This window comes from Rana temporaria, chromosome 1 (assembly GCF_905171775.1).
Source record: "Rana temporaria chromosome 1, aRanTem1.1, whole genome shotgun sequence".
Taxonomy (NCBI): domain Eukaryota; kingdom Metazoa; phylum Chordata; class Amphibia; order Anura; family Ranidae; genus Rana; species Rana temporaria.
Window position 1 is genome coordinate 228687761 of NC_053489.1, and position 17830 is coordinate 228705590.

General features: G+C 41.5%; 1 protein-coding gene across 1 annotated transcript in view; it reads right to left on the reverse strand.

The window, feature by feature from the left end:
- Positions 1-232: 232 nt before the first annotated feature.
- Positions 233-17830, reverse strand: part of SEZ6L (seizure related 6 homolog like) — a 559496-nt gene continuing 541898 nt past the window's right edge. The window contains exons 16-17 of the mRNA XM_040351286.1: positions 9833-9935; positions 233-1495 (exon numbers count right to left, since the gene is read on the reverse strand). Of these exons, the coding sequence (XP_040207220.1) occupies positions 1466-1495; positions 9833-9935 (133 nt within the window). The 3' untranslated portion in view covers positions 233-1465. The remainder of the gene's footprint in view (positions 1496-9832; positions 9936-17830) is intronic.

The following is a 17830-nucleotide window of genomic DNA, read 5'->3' on the forward strand; positions in this document are numbered from 1 at the left end:
CACATTGAGTTCCTCGTCGAGTTCAGTGTTGAAGCCGCCGAGGATCTCGGCGGGCCGACTTTCCTTATTGAACAACGAGGAAATGGAGAACATGTTCTCTATTTGGCCCGACGAGTTCCTCGTCGGCTTCCTCACTGAAAAGTGTACACACGACCGAGTTTCTCGGCAGAATCCAGCTCCGATCGAGTTTCTGGCTGAATTCTGCTGAGAAACTCGGTCGTGTGTACGGGGCCTAAGAACTGGTAAGCTTAAATATATTTAATTTTTGTTTTGGATTTAGATATGCTTTAGTGTCATTATAATTGTCCCCAGAAACTTGATCCTAAAGGGGCACTGCCTTCTTGCCCATTAAGCAAAAAGTGAATGTATCTGCTGATAGCCTCCCCTGTACCTTATGCTTACCAATTCTCACCTCTTTACCACCTCCCCACACCACCAGAGCCCTCACTATGTTGCTCTAACAGAGTGGGGCATTTGGGTATAGGGAGCATGTGACCATCCTCACATGCTAGTGCTCAGCCAGGCTCAAGCTCTGTCACATGTGGGGTGGGGAAGGGGTGGCTGTGGTGCAAACAACCCAAATAAGTTCCGATACTGCTGGACTGCTGCAGGAGCATCAAGTATACTTTTATTGGTGGGTGGACTATTTAGAGACACACACTTTTGCTTGTAACGTCAAAGTGACAATGTCCCTTGAAGCTGTTTTGTTAACAGACATATGTTATATGATTTTATTTTAAATAAATATTTAGTAAGATTTGCACCTATCTCACTATAAAGCATGAATTAATTCTCTCACTTGTACTGTGCAATAAAATAAAGTGCTTTCAACGACAGGAAATACAGGCAACAACTCTATGATCTCATCCTCCAGCAATATTTGCTATGTATCTTCTGTTTAATTTGAGTGCATTAGGACATGTCTAGTGCATCAAGCAACAGTGTCTACTAATCCTTAGTGAGCAACCGGAATCCAACTTCCATTTCTGACTGGTTCCAGTGCCTGACTGAACATCATTGCTGTTTGTTATTTAATCAGTCTAACTGTCTATGAGACTTATTATTAATTGTTTTTAATTTATATTATAATAAATTAGTTTATTAATACTTGACTATTCTCAAATTGGAAACCATCCGCAGGAAACAACATTATTGACTACTGAAAACTCTCTTTCTAAATTAACCTAAATTAATCCAAGGAGGGTTTCACTATCTTTGTTTGTAAAGAACCCTGCAACATAACAGATTGTTTCTCTTAAACCACATCTAGTTAAATGCAAATGTTATAAATACAGAGATGGAAATCTTTAAGAAAGAGTTAAAAGGAAATACAACTAAAAGGCTAAAGGTTCATTCAATTCCACGTAGTCTCTGGATTAAGCACTGAAAAGTTCTATCATGTTCCAGAACTGACATCTTGAATAAAGGTGTCTTGGTGCTTGCCTTCATATGGAAATCTCTAGGTCTATATTGAAACTTCATATTCTCGTGTCTCCTGGAAAGAAAACGGAAAAGACCATAAATGGCATTGTAAATGTCTAAGTCAATGTGCAGTGTAGCTAGTTTAAAGCTCACCTCTGGACTCTTGGCTCCCTCCCTAAGAACTCCTTGCAATTGTTTTTAAAACTTACCTTGTCTTTTTGCTTTGAATGGTATATGTTTCTACGGGCCCCGTATAGGCAAAATGTTTTTTTTTTAAATGGTCAAAATTATTTTCTAAGTCCAGCTGGTTTTCGGTTTTTGGTGTATGCGGATTGAATATACCACTGCTCATAAGACTGACATGACTTGTTGTATTTGTAAACCTTTGCCATGATAACAATAAAGGAATTTAAATAAAAAAAAACTTACCTTGTCTTAAAGGAGAAGTACAGCCAAAGCTCATTTGGCTGTACTTCCCCTGTGGATCACAGTTTGTCTGCACTCCTGTGACCTGTTATCAGATGGCATCAAGCTGATATCATAGAGCCGGTCCAGGCTGGGGAAAGATCGGGACCATATGGTCGGCATCCACCCAGGAGCCTGGATCAGAACCTGGCTCAGTGGTATATGATCGCTCAGTTCTCAGCCTTAGATATGGCTGGATCGATGTTGCATCCACCTAGGTAAGTATGATTTAAAAAAAATCCAATACTTCTCTTTTAAGGCTGGTTGCATGAGGCAGAGGGTCCTCTTTACCTCTTCTCTGGGACTGGACAGTCTTTAATGATGTGAGTCCAGAGGACCAAAGTTATGTATCCTCTAAAGGGTGGGTCCATGATGCCCCTCACTGGGTCCATGTAATGCTCTCTGTGTTACCTACCCCTGCATTCTGCGTTACTTACCCCAAACCTCTAAACTCTGTGTTATACACTACTGACCTCTGAACACTGTGTTACTTACTATTGACTCCTGAACTATTCCTTCAGTTTTAATGCAGTCTTTCTAGGTTAATTACTTAAAAAAATAATCACTATATAGGGAGAGGGGTAATTGTTTGTACTAGAAGGGAGGTATTTTTTGCTTTCTGGGGAGGGGGGGGGGGTGTAACTTAATCCTAACCTCTGCACTGTGTGTTACTATTGACTCATTCACTTTGCATTAAGAACTACTGACCTCGGAACGCTCTGCTGCTTACTTCCCTTTGGCACTCAGCTTTACAACCTACTGACCTCTAGACTCTGTGTTACTATTGACCACCGAAGTCTGCTTTACTTATTAACTCTGAACCTTGTGTTGCATACTACTAGCCCCTGCATTCTACATTACCAAAGACCTCTGAACTCTGCATTATTTGCTACTGACATCTGAACTCTGCATTACTTACAACTAAACTCTGCACTCAGTGTTACATACTGACCACTAAACTCTAGGGTGTTACTACTGAACTCTACATTACTACTGACCACTGACCTCTGCATTACATACCTTAGAACCCTGAACACTGCATTACATAATATTGACACCTGAACTCCTTGTTACTTGTTAGTGAATCCTGACATTTTTAAACCTTTCTAAATTTTAATGGGGCATTCCTAGTTTATATTCTTAAAAAATAAATCAGATTGAACTTTGGTGATCTTTGACATGGGTAGATTCCCACCTTTACCTCTCTTGGTTTCAGGTTGCCAACCTCTGCAGCATTTTTTATTTTTACTGACAAAACATTGGCAATTACTGGCAGTTGGCAACCCTGCTTGGTTTGCCTATCCCTGCTGTACATACACAGTGAATGAATATAGACTGGTGAAACTTTATATAAATATGGGTATAGTTTGTCATGGAAGTTCAAGAATAGGGAGAAAGATCTCTCTGTAGAGGTCCTGGACAGCGATAAAGAGATTGATTACCACTTGCTGATCTGCTCACGTACATTTTCCGCAGCAGTTCAGCTCTCATGCGTGAACTGACAGTCCATGCAAGGAGGATGGCGGGTGGGTCCCGCGATCGCTGTGTACAGAGGCATAACGGGGAACTGCCGATGTAAACAAGGCAATTCCCCGTTCTGCCTAATGACATGTCAGAGATCGTCTGTTCCCAGTGATTGGGAACAGTTATCTCTGTCATGTTTCAGTGAGCCCATCCCCCTCACAGTTAGAACACACCCAGGGAACACACTTAACCCCTTGATCACCCCCTAGTGTTAACCCCTTCTCTGCCAGTGTCATTTTTTCATTGATCAGTGCATTTTTAGAGCACTGATTAATGGGGTCAGATTTGTCTGCCACAATGCCGCAGTCCCGCTAAAAATCACAGATCGCCACTATTACTAGTAAAAATTAATAAAAATAAAAGTCCCTAGTCTATCCCATAGTTTGTAGACGCTATAACTTTTACGCAAATCAATCAATATACGCCTATTGCAATGTATTTATTTTAAACGCAGAGGTGATCAAATACCACCAAAAGAAAGCTTTATTTGTGGATAAAAAAGGACGCGCAATTGTCAGTTAAAGTGACGCAGTGCCGTATTGCAAAAAATGGCCTGGTCATTAAGGGGGCAAGTCCTTCTGGGGCTGAAGTGGTTAATGGATGGATTTTAGAGCTGTTGAATGGATGGATAGAGTTTGAAGATGTTGGATGAGGTTACTCTTCAGGTTGTTTATTTGCATATGGCATCCAATCCACAATGTTTTTTTTTTCTAAACATTTCAGAATCAGATAACCATACCTTATTATATGTTAAGTGCAGTATCACATCTTCATTTTAAAAGCATTAAATAACCAAAGGGCATCAAAGTCAAATCAAAATGTGTCTCAAATATTTCAGGTACAATTGCATGATCTTCCATGATCCTCTATGGTCTAGTTCATTTTTGTTTTGCAGCTATTCCTATTCATTAGCTATTACCAATATGCTTAAATATGTCTTTAGGTTCCAAAGGCAAAGAACCAGGGCTTTTTTTCAGGGGGAACTTGGCGGAACTCAGTTCCACCACCTCTGGCTCAGACCCTTTGGTGCCTGCTCACCACAATCACTTATAAACACAGAAGTCTGGTTTCTGTGTTTACAAGTGACAACTCTGCACTCTGTGTGTAACCCCCTGAACTCTGCACTCTGTATGTAATGCAATCCTGGTATTTAATGCCCCTTTAAGACCCTTCTAGTGTTTTTGAAATCTGAACGGGGTCGTGGTTGAGTTCCTGCACCTATTTTCTAAGAAAAAAAGCTCTGCAAAGAACAGACCATGAAGTGCAGTTTACCCTAGCAATCAATTCCCATGGATAATTATGAATGAAAATTAAATCAATTTGCTTCCATCAGTGCTCTTTATTTTTAAAATTGTTAATCTTTCAAAACGTTCAAGAACTGGTTTTAAATGTTTTAATCTGGCCTTATTCATATTTTAAAATGGTGCATATGCTGATTGTTAATAGCACTCCATGAACCTGCTCTGTCTGCAGCCCTATCTGTAATTCAACAAATGTGTGTGCTGATGTTGCATCGTAATATGACAACATTGTAATGATTTATTGTGATTTACTTTGACAGTGCTGACACGCAGCAGTAAATAGGCAAGATTAGCAGTACAATGTATTTTGTGACATGTTATTTATGGTGCTCCAAGACTTGTAAATCAGTTTGCAATTCTGCAATTCTGCAAGTGTTTATGACAAGAAGCCATCATATTACGATGTAATTCTCGTGGACAATGCTGACTCAACCTACATGGGAAAAAGCATCTAAAGTCTTTGTTCCTTTTTGTCTCTTGGTGTTGTATCTTGCATTTCCAGTTCCTTAATCACAAATCTTAATATTTATTGTGGTTAGTTAGGTCTTCCATAAAGCAAGGTGAGACCCTTGCTTCAGTTTCCCAGCTAGATATCTTCCAGCCTATGCCAAAATCAACACTCTCTAAGGGGTCTTTGCTCTTTACTGCTCTGGTGCTACAAATGGAAGTGTTGTAACTGTACATTAATAATAAAAAAAACACACACAAATGTACACTTTTGCTCTACAACTTCTTATACCCCCCGTCCTGTGCTGTGCTTGTTTGAGCTTACTAGAAGAAGGTAATATTTTTTGCCAAAATATTTTAATAGTTGTGTGAATTTGACAAATGTATTTAAAGTAAACTTTAATTCGATTTCATTTCATTAAGTTTGGTAAAACACTGTGCACCGTCCGTAAACTTCCATTTTTCAAATATAAAATACTTGTTTCACCTTTTTTTCATGTTTGGTGCATATTAGCAGCACTGCTAATCTCTGGCAATCTCATCTTGTCTATGTGCATGTACTCCAGCACTGCTGCACAGCAAGCTGGGTTTTCTGATGATGACAATAGAGGGACAGGCATGTGCAGTAAGCATCTTTAAAGTTGCTTGTGATCTACATTTTGAGAGCATGTAACAAGGTCCTACTGGGTAAAACAAAGCTCTAAAACTATTATCACAACCTGCAATACTGTCACCACCACTAGAGGGGCGACTCACCCAAAATCTAGCTGACTGGACACAGAGACAAATACAATCTGGTGAACTTCTGACATTTTTAAAGGGCACATATTCCTGTTGCCGTCAATTACATAATTGTTCTGCTCATGGCAGATATGACCACAGGGCAAAAGACAAGGGGTAACTCTGTGTAAATTTACTGTGTAAATGTGACTGGCAGGGAAGGGGTTAACACTAGGGGGCGCTGAAGGGGTTTATATGTTCCCTAAAGTGTGTTCTAACTGTAGGGGGAGGGGACTCACAAGAGAGGAGACCGATGTGTGTTCCTCTGTACTGGGAACACAGCATCGGTCTCCTCACCTCTGACAGGAGGTGGATCTGTGTGTTTACACACACAGATCCACACTCCTGCCATGATCACCGGCAATCGCGGGTGCCGGGCGGACATCATGGCTGCCGTGCACACGCGCCGGGTCAAGGGCGGTGCTGCGGGTGCGCGCTTGCTCCGCCTGTGGCGCGCATGCCCTAGATTGCCGGAAGAAAGAACGTCGTATGACGTCCACCCGGATCGAGGGAGGGTTCCTGCCGGCGTCATTTTATAATAGCCCGGTAAGGAAGAGGTTAAAAATTATAAGTAAGAACACCAGAGATAGTTGATCCAGGTATAGGGATTGCCTTAGAAGATTAGAAAGAAAATGTTATTCCCGGTTGGAAAAAATTGGAACATGCATATAAGGGTTTATTTTGCCTTTCTCTGGATTAACTTTAGGTACAACATTATGTTTATGGAGGTTTTTTTTATAGGTTGAACTTGATTGACGTGTGTATTTTTTCAACCTGACTATGTGCCAGATTCACAGACGAAGTACGCCGGCGTATCTATTGATACGCCGGTGTACTTTCAAATTTCCCACGTCGTATCGTTGTTTTGAATCCTCAAAACAAGATACGACGGCTTCTGGGTTAGATCCGACAGGTGTACGTCTTCGGATCTAAGATGCAATACTTCGGCGTCCGCTGGGTGGCGTTTTCCGTATTGGGTATGCAAATTAGCGATTTACGACGATCCACGAACGTACGCGCAGCCGTCGCATTTTCTAACGTCGTCTGTAGTCGGCTTTTTCCGGCGTATAGTTAAAGCTGGTATTTTTCGGCGTATACATAGACTTGCCATGTTAAGTATGGCCGTCGTTCCCGCGTCGAAATTAGATTTTTTTTTGCGTAAGTCGTCCGTGAATAGGGATGGACGTAACTCACGTCTAAGTTCAAAAAATGACGTCGTTGCGACGTCATTTCGCGCAAAGCACAGTGGTTAATTTCTTGACGACGCATGTGCATTTCATTCGGCACGGGGACGCGCTTCATTTAAATGAAACCCGCCCAATTTCAAATCCGCCGCCAGAAATACACTACGCCGCCGTAACTTACGGCGCAAAATCGCTGAGAAAACGAAAATGCGCCAGGTAAGGTACGGCGGCGTAGTGTATCTCTGATACGCTACGCCGTTCTACATGTATGTGGATCTGGTCCTATGTTAAGCAAAAGGCTAAAGAATTTTGACCTTAATGCATTCTCTGCATTAAGATAAAATAAATTTTAGCTGCAGCCCCCCCCCCCAAATACTTACCTCAGCTCATTCTTGATAAAGCACTGTGCCTGAGAGCAGTGGCACTGCTCTCTCTCTCTCCCCCCCCTCTATACTGGATTCAGTGAGAGCAGCAAGAACCACTGACTCCAGCTGCTGTCAATAAAATCCAGTGACAAGGGGAGCACTCATATGGGCTCAATCCCAAGCTGCACTGTGTGCATCTATTGATACACACAGTGTGGCTCGGGATAGAGCTTCCATAACAAGTGGCTATGATCTTAGAAAATGGGTTTTGGCAGCAGACAGTGTGGTGCCTCCAATATGGAATGACATCTCCACTCTGCTGATTTTGCAGGTGACCTTTGAGGATTATTTGATAGTTTGTGAAGTAATAGTTGATTCTTTATGTACAGCCACAAGGCTGTTGGATGGTGGTAAAGCATTTCCCTGCCTAGGTGGCACCCCTGCATGATATATATATATATATATAAATATATATATGTATGTAAAACCCTGAACGATATATATAACTCTAGGAAATGTCATGTGTAAATTCATGTGCAGGCTTTGGCTGTGTGGACCCTTCTAGCAAGAGGTATTCCCCAGCAGTCTTGCTGGAGACCAAAGATGTGTTGATTTGAAATAAAGCATGTCCTATCTATCCTATTAATTGTTAAACTGTTCCAAAAGTTCTAGTAAAAGTTCAGAACCATAACCGGCTTATGTCTAATTATTCTCAAGCCTTAGGTGGCAAGCGAGATGGCCAAACTGTAGTTGAAGTTGAGGAGCTCCCTACAGGAGAAGGGATCCACATACACTCATATAGATGGCCGCAACTTTAAGGCGGCGTAGCTTAAGGCATTTAAGCTACGCCGCCGTAAGTTAGCGAGGCAAGTACATGATTCACAATGTACTTGCCTGCTAAGTTACGGCGTCGTAGCCTAAAGCGGGCGGGCGTAAGGGCGCCTAATTCAAATTTGTCTAAGGGGGCGTGTTTTATGTTAATGGGGCTTGACCTGACGTTTTTGACGGTTTTTTTTAACTGCACATGCGCCGTGCGCCTACATTTCCCAGTATGCATTGCGGCTACGTCCGTCACACGGGCCTATTGATTTAGACGAGGACGTAAACGACGTAAATCCCTATTCACGGACGACTTACGCAAACGACGATAACATTTTCAAATTTCGACGCGGGAACGGCGGCCATACTTAACATTACTATTCCATCTATTTGATGGAATACCTTTAGGCCCCATACACACGAGAGAATTTATCAGCGAATACGGTCCAGCGGACCGTTTCCGCGGATAAATCCTCTCGAGGATTTCTGCGGATTTTCATGCGATGGAGTGTACTCCCCATCGCATTGAAATCCGCGCCGAAATCCTCTGCCGATGACGTGTTGCGCCGTCGCCGCGATTATGACACGGCGACGTGCGTGACGCTGTCATATAAGGAATTCCACGCATGCGTCGAATACAGACCAGCGGATCCATCCGTTGGGATGGATTCCAGCAGATAGATTTGTTTAGCATGTCAGCAAATATTTGATCTGCTGGAATCCATCCCAGGGGATAAATATCCACGGAAACAGATCCGCTGGAGTGTACACACCATAGGATCTATCCGCTGAAACCCATTCGCTGGGATTTTTCAGCGGATGGATTCTATCGTGTGTATGGGGCCTAAGGCAGCCTATCTCTTACGTAAACTTACATTCGTGAATAGGCGTATCTACTAATTTACATATTCTACGCCGACCGCAATGGAAGCGCCACCTAGCGGCCAGCCGAAATATTGCAACCTAAGATAGGACGGCGCAAGCCGTCGTATCTTATATATGTTTAAGCGTATCTCTGTTTGAGAATACACTTAAACATAGGTCGGCGCAGATTCTGAGTTAGGTCGGCGTATCTACTGATACGCCGGCCTAACTCTACCTGAATCTACCTACAAGTAGTCATGCTGGGCCTATAAAGATGACACCACAATTGTTCATAAACCACTAGACACTGATTTAAGGAAATATTTATAATATTAGGATCTTGCTTTTTAGCTTGCTTGTACAAATATACATTAAAGTTGAGTGGGTTTGCCATTTTTGGGGATAGCAGGGTTCCATGACAATGGAGGCTGCCCTTGAGTACAGTAAGGTTAGATTGAGGTGGAATTGGTGATAGCATGGAAGTAGCCAAGTCCCCAAAACTGCAGAGGTTTTTTAAATATTTGAACATCCTTGAATTTATTTCCAGTTTTATCTAATGTTCTCAGCTCTTGTGTCAGAGTTCAAAATCTTAGCATTTGTTCACTGACTTATCTTGACAATGCTAATTAATAAATAAATTGCATGGATGAAAGCTACATACCCCAGTCTCATAAATTGGATTGTCAAACTCTGTTTCCACTGTTATCTGACTGTAAGGATGAGAATACATGAGAGGAAGGCGAAGGCTGGAATAGTATCTGCACCTGGAAAGAGAAAATAACATATTAAATTTAACATGTGCTAGTTTACCATGCAATACCATGCAATGCCTTTAATTTAATATATTTTTTTATTTCTTTAGGTAACATTTGTAAAAAATAACTTGCTTAAGGAGTTTTAACTGATATTTTTATCTCCCTACGGGGTACAGGACTATATGGGGATTAAAGCAACTTGAGAATTCAGTTGGGCTTTAAAGATTAGACTTGAGTTGGGTTCAGGTTCATGATTGGATTTAAGCCTGGTACACGCTAGTATTTTTTTTGTCGTCCAACCCAATGGGTTGAATGAAAAAAAAAACCCTGACAGCTCAGATCAGGGGCGCTATTAGTACAGCTATCTCCCCTGCTGAGCTATTGTGTTCTGACAGGGGGACAACCCCCCGGCCAGAACACTCCAGTCAGCGCTCTCAGCCAATGGCTGAGAATGCTATTTAGGGGCTGGTCGGCTTCTGGTCCTCCAGCATGCTTCACCGACTTGGATCGGCTGCCATACACAGGGTTCGAATGTCGCCCAACATTTGGCCTGTGTGTACTAGGCTTTAGGGTTTATATGGGTTTAAGGGCTAGGCCTCTGTTAAGATAAGGGTGGCCATAAACAGCTTAATTGTATTTGATAGCCTAATGCAGTGGTTCTCAACTCCTGTCCTCAGGACCCACTAACAGGCCAGACCTCTAAGTATTACCTTGGGGAGATGCAGACTAGAATATTGCAATCACTGAGCAGCAAATGATATCACCTGTGATGTATTTCAGTTATCTGACAAACCTGGCCTGTTAGTAGGTCCTGAGAACCACTGGCCTAATGCAACCCTTGAGAAGGGAATAGACCATTTAGGCTATCCTATGGGGCAAGCATTTTGGTGTAAGAAATGCTTTTTTTTTTCATTTACAGAGATTTCCAACCTCACAAAACAACCCCCCCCCTTTCTTCTGTTCAGACAAATACAGAATGGGTCTGCATTATAAAGCTAAACTTCTATAACATCAAACTGTGCAATTTGTGCATCATATACCCAATCAAGGGCTAAACTATCTGAATGATTTTATTCTAACCCATCCAAGGGGTTTAACTTCTTTTTAGTATCAATGTGCTGCAAATCCGGTGATTGCCAGCAAGTACCGTAGTTAAACTGTTCAGTAGTACGAGGTGAGCATGCCCCCGTAGTTTAGCGCTTTGATAACACTCCTACCTGAAAACATTCACATATCAGTAAAATTATTGTTTTCAGACACAGTTTTTCAGCTGTGATGCTGTCTTTGTCTACTATGTCTGTGGTGTTTGTGTCAATGTCAATGCGCTAGAGAAGGATGTACTGTATGAGAGTGTTATTAAAGCCTTCAGCAAGCCATTAAGTACATGTTCTAGCTGGAAAAATACAAGCAGCCTTGAACATAAACAAAAGTCTCTAACATCAGAGCACACTGCAACCTTGAGAAGTAGTACTAATTGAATAACTGCTAGTAAATATCACTGTTCCTCCCGACAGATCATTCTACATAAATAGCACAAACTCACTGTATTCTGGTAGTCTGACAACAAGATAATTAGATCATGTCTTTATAAAGCCTTCTGAACGTAAATTGTGTTATTTGACAAATAAAAGTTGATTGCTGTTCTTCTGTTTTTTTTTGTTTTTTTTTTACTGCAGCTTATCTATATTTTATTTATTGCAATAGACAGAGTTTATATGCAACTCCCATTATTTTAGTTAACCCTTTTTTTTCTGGTCTGGTACTTGTTAGCTAGTTTTAGCTTAGTGGTTGACAAACCAGTATAGGCTACAGCCAGGTTAGGCATCCAATGGCCACTTTCCTGTTGTTAGGGGCCCTGTTGCATGCCAAATTAGAAACTACAAGGGGCGGACTAAAGCACAGATTAGATAGGCTGACTCTGAGTTTCAGTGCCACACCACAGTTTCTGCGTGTGAAAAGCTGTGTTCCAGGCTGGTTGGACAAAAGTTAGAGGAACTCCCCATCACAGCTTATCTTGTCAGGTTTCTGGCACATCACAAGAATCCTCAGGGACCCCTGCAACTGAATGTTGCTGCCAGGTGTATGTGTACAATTACACTTGTTGGGTCCATTGGTGATATAATACCTGTTTGTACATTGGATGTATGTACTGTTATTAAGCTTTTCCCATATAAAGCTTGTATTATTTCCACACTGGTGTGCATCTATATTCTTATGGTAATGTTATATTCTGGGTGCTGTAGTTCCTCTGATCCCAATTACTTTGATTATTGGTTAATATACCAGGAAGGGAATTCCCTATGTTCACAGAGGCACTGTCCTGGGTGGAGACACTGACAACTTTATTGTCACACCCACTATCAAATGTTATGTTTTTCTTATTTACCTACAGTTTTAGTGCAATATCCTGTTTGGGGGAGCCTTCTGTCATTTCCCTCCCTCGACCACCAAATAAGGACAACGTGATAAATCAATATCTTTATCTTTAGTGCCTGTACTGTTTGCATTTGGCACATTAGCAGCGCTGTTTCCCTGAAACCAGTGATATTCTGGCAGAATACAGAGGATCTTTTGTAAGAAAGCTCTGTCACTAAAGCAAGGTTGTACAGACATCTCGGCATGATCATAATCTGGCTGACAGTGAGGCACAGAAAATAACAGAAAGAGTCCGTAGCAATAGCCTGCATTGGCAATTCTTATCCAGCAATTTATTGTTTCATTTCAAATCTAATGAAACCTGCTATCCAATATGGGTTTAGAAATGAACTTAAGCAAGGCAAGAAAGAATAAAAGGCTCATGACCTGGTGGTGCATTATGCTTGGCAAAAAGTTTTATTAAAAAACAGAAGTAAGTAGCGCACTCACATTCAGTAACTAGAATAAAACCACATCATTCCTCTAAAAGGTCATACAACAATACCCATATCCCATGGGGTAATAAGGTGGAGTGATCGCCTAACGCATTTCGAGGATTTCTTATGGAACCAAGTCTGGTCTGCATATTTATGTAGTGGACTGGATGGATGGTATAGCCTTGGGGGAATAATCCTCCTTTGCTGATGGAATCGTTTTTACTCATCATAGCACACTGCATCAGAAAACACCATAAATACTGATGCTATTGTGTTATAGAGGGATATCCGGGGGGGGGGGGGGTGTAGAAAATAGGCCACTAAAATAAAGTTCTTAAAGTGTAATGTCCATATGAATCATGCAAGCAGAGTAAATGGCCCACTCAGTGGCAGCTCGGTCCTTAGAGTAAAAAGGGAATCTAAAAAGCACACAACAGAAGGGGGGGACAAGCTCCAACTAAGTGTAGCACCTTAAAAAAATATTTTAATATGTATAAAATTATTACACTCACAAGAGAACTGTAAAAGCAGGCATAACAAGCTATTAATGCTCTGTGAACACTATCCTGGTCCCAGTCCGCCAATGCAAACAGGCTGTGGATCCACTGATCGGAAGTGCTTCCAGTGCTTCCTTATGCTTGCGGACTGTAGAGACAGGCGTCAGGACTGTGATTGATAAACGTGGCGACGCATTTCGGAGCATGTGCTTCTTCCTCCAGCCATACTGGCGCCATGCTAATTGAGGTATATATGGGCAAGAAAGGGGGCAGAGGTTGGCAGACACCAAAGCCCAGACCCACAAGCATCAAATAATAATAATAATAATAAATAATTTGATGCTTGCTGCTTATGCCTACTTTTGCAATTCTCTTGTGAGTGTATTCATTGTATTTATAATATTTTTTTTTTTACTCCATTACACTTAGTTGGCACTTGTCACCCCCCTCTTCTATTGGTGCAAATCAGGGCTATGTTTGTATTTTATTTAGAGATTTTTCTCTCATTTTATGTTTTGTATGGTATGATGTCTGTCATATAGTGGTTGTCACTTTTGTACCCTTCCTTTTTGTATGGCACATATAAAAACATTTAAAAGTAAATTAACCTATTCATGTTTAAAAATTGGTCAGCTAGCTGAATTTCCAGTAGTTTTCTTTTAGGGCTCGTCATACCACCTTCATTAGACTGGTTTGCTCCATTCATTCACAATGCAAGGACAGTAGTATTGATTTTGGTGCCAGTTCAGAGCAAAGCTCTGCATTGGGAAAAAATTTAATGTTAGTTGCAATGCACTGCAACAAGTAGAAGTCATTGTGAACATGCCACAATTGCACAGTGCCATCACCTGGAAAGCCTACAGAAGTCAATATGTTCTATAGAATGTTGTAAAATTAAATTACCATATTTGTAGAGCAAATGTGAGGCTAGTACATGAGATTATACTGTACATTGGTTAATGGTTCTCTACTATTATTGGTGTGACCAGATAATGGGCTACATCAATATGGAGAAGCCTTTTATTCTTCTCTCCTACTGAGATACTGATGTTATGCTACACCATTCTCCTCTTGCCAGCAGGGGGAGAACTAGAGCCAAGTATTGCAGAGCGCAGAGACTCCTGGGAGTTGCAGTTTCAGATGGCAGGGACATAAAGGGACAAATAAACAGCACTTGGTAGACTAAACTTTACTACCACTAACTGCTGCACTTGAGGTGGCCTTGCTACTGTTTATGCTGATCGGCATGTCAAATGTCATCTTATGCCCAGTCCCTGCTTTTAATTACTTTGTATGCTAAATTGTATTAGTACCATTGTTAATCCATTTTATACCAACCATATTGGGTGACAAGTTTGCCCCTACTACCTGGTTTGTTGCCTATTTTCTTTAAAGCACTAATATTGGGTACTAAGTGTTAATTTCAGTGGATTCCTGTGATATTGCACATTTGTACACTCAACCTGGTGTGACAGAGGAGCTGAGGTTAAGTCACAGAACAGGGGTCCCATTCTATCCAAATGTTCCTATGGGGGGGGGGGGGACGCTCCATTGAGTTTACATCATATCTTGTATCAGACATTTGTTTTATATGTTGATAGATTATGGAATATATTCACATTATATATTCATCTTAAAGTAAACAACATTTAAAATTAGAGAGAGGGAGGCACAATATATTTTTTGGTGCTCTAATACTGGTGAAATCCTTTCATAGGCACTGTAAAGGATCTACTGATGGAAAATGAAACCCTTGAATGATTGTCTTTTACATGTCAGACAGCATCTCAGTAGATAAAAGATTATTTCTGGTTCAGGTCCACTTTACAATGGTTCGATAACAAGGTAAAGTGGACACAATATTAATCACATCTCCAAGAGCTGAGCAGACAGACAGAACAATAGGCGATTTAATTAACATTGGGAATTCACACCTAGGGGCACAAAATATGGGAATGATACCATGGGAGAAAGACGCCTTAGTAAACATAGACATTGACTGCAGCACTGATGACACTGGGCTCCATTTACCAAGCGGTATCTTACAGCATAATCACATCAGCGTTTTTCAAAAAGGGTTTTTAGCACTCATGTGTTATTTTAGTAGTGGAAGCCTGCAGAAATTTACTGCCGGCGGTAGCCAGTGTCCTTACCACATGCTGTCACTAGCTGGTTGTTAAGGAGCAGACGACGACCCAGTGTCCTTAACAACCACTGACAGCTAAATGTAAGAAAAAAATGCTGGCAATAAAAATTAAGAAAAAAAACCTTATCCGAGTATGCAGTCTTGCAGGTCAGGGAAAGGGAGAGGACAAGTGCTCCTGAACCACACCGGGCCACATGCCCTCAACATGAGGGGGGGTTGCTTTGGGGCAGGAGGGCTCTGCCTCTCCAAAATACCTTGTCCCCATGTTGAGGAGGTTTCTAACATAAGTTGTAACAAACTTCGGTACTTCCTCTACAATCACTTCTTGTAAATCTCCACTTCACTGAGCTCCCAGTCTGTCTCACTAGACTTGCCAATCCTCTGGCACTGGATCTCCCGAGCTCTTCCAACCTTCTCAATGAGTATCTTCCTCAAGCTTCACCCCCCTTTCCCTGCTGAGTCCCTAGCTTGGCACTCACAGATACTCCTCAAGCTTCACCCCGCTGGCCTGTTTGGTCCCTGGCTTGGCACATAAGGTAGCTCTGCAAGCGTCACCTCTGCTGTCTGGGTCACCCGGTTGGTGAGAATACTGCTCCGGTGCTTGCTTCAGCTACTCACAGTGGTCCCTGGTAATAAGGTGATTGATCCCTTAGTGGCAACAGCTTCCCCCCTACCTCCGAACACAGCGGATTCTCAGACCGACAGAACCATCACTTCTGGATGGACTGCAAGCTGCAATCCCAACCCTATGCTGCTCTCTTGCTTCTGGATAGGCCTTCAGACAGCATAGCAGCCAGATGTGCCTGGGATAGGCCCAAACTCTGGCCTAGCTGTCCGGGCAGCACAATACACATCCAACCAGACAGCCGTCCAGGTGACACAGAACCCTGATCACTTGACTCCACTCAAATACATAGGTTCTCTCAGCAGCCCATTGGCTGAGATACCCCATACACTCCTAATCTGTCCTTGCTTTGCCCTTGTCTTATCTAAGCAGCACCTAGAAGCAGAAGAGAGAAGTGCAGCAATTCCAGACTTAGGGTGAACTCAATTGATCCCTAACAATGAGCCAAGGTAACTACACCTGGCAGGTAAATTTAGGGGCAACCCTGCCTAAACATCAGGGTGCTACACCAGCAATAGTGTTGCTGAATTGACCCATCTGCACATCCCACTAACTATGTTCCGGTGAGACACCAGTCCCAGCCATCCCCTATTTACAGTTGTACACCTGGAACCACAGAAACTAAAATTGTCCTTTCTTCAGCCTCCTGTACTTCCTAATCAGCGAAAATGACACTCCTTGGGACAGCCATGCACCAGTGGGCAAGGCTTGCTTGGTTTATAGGAACGGGAACTACTATAATTGACACTACACTAAGCTAATTTCTTTGCCCACTATTACAGGGCTGACTATTTCAGTAAACAGTTTTTGATACAATTGGTTGATTTTAGTGATACACAAGATATGTTGGGTACAATTAGACCAGACATTGAAAAAGTCCCACACATGTAGTATCACTATACTCAGGAGGAGTAGAAGAATGTATTTTGGGGTTCGAATTCTAATTATTCCCATGCTGTGTGTTAAAAAATATCTTAATAAATTGACAACTTTGTGTAAAAAAAAAATGTATTTTATTTTTACATTTTCTGAAAGCTTGTAGCAAAAGATTCAACATGCTTCTTAAAAAATAAAATACATTTTTGTTGGGTGTTTCCACTGTTCTGGTGCTACAACGCCTCCATAAATGTGATTAGATGTGTAATTTATGCTCCTAGAAAGCCCAAAGGTGCTCTTTGAATTTTGGGCCTCTCTATGTGACTAAGCTGTGAAAAAGTCTCACACATGTGGTATCACCATACTTGAGAGAAGGAGTAGTAGAATGTGTTTTGGGGTGTAATTCTAAGTATGCCTATACTGTGTTAGAAATATCTTATTAATTAACAATTGTTTGTAAAAAAATAAATAAATAGCATTTGCTATTGTTTTTGATCGTTTTCAAAGGTTTTTGCATCTCTGATACTCTACCTCCAGTGCTGTATATGAGCATAATTTTGCCTTCCAGTTTGACTGAATTTGCATCAATGAGTCGCTGACCATATGGAAAAATCTGCCATTGTCATTTATTGGAAAATCAATCTAATTCATACTGAAAATTCTTCTGGGCATACCTTTGATTCTGCAGTTGCCCATAGCAAGTCCCAAAGCCCTATCAAAACTTCTACTCTATTGCCAGCTACTTAATTACTACTTAGCTTTCTATGGGGTTCCCCTTTACTTGTTTTAAGATATTCATGCTTTATTGATGGTTTACTCTTTCTCAGAGGCTGTCTATGCCTTTCCGTACAAGTAATTTGTGTTTGCCAAATGGTTATTAGGTCCGTTTCTACTATAGTTCCAACCCT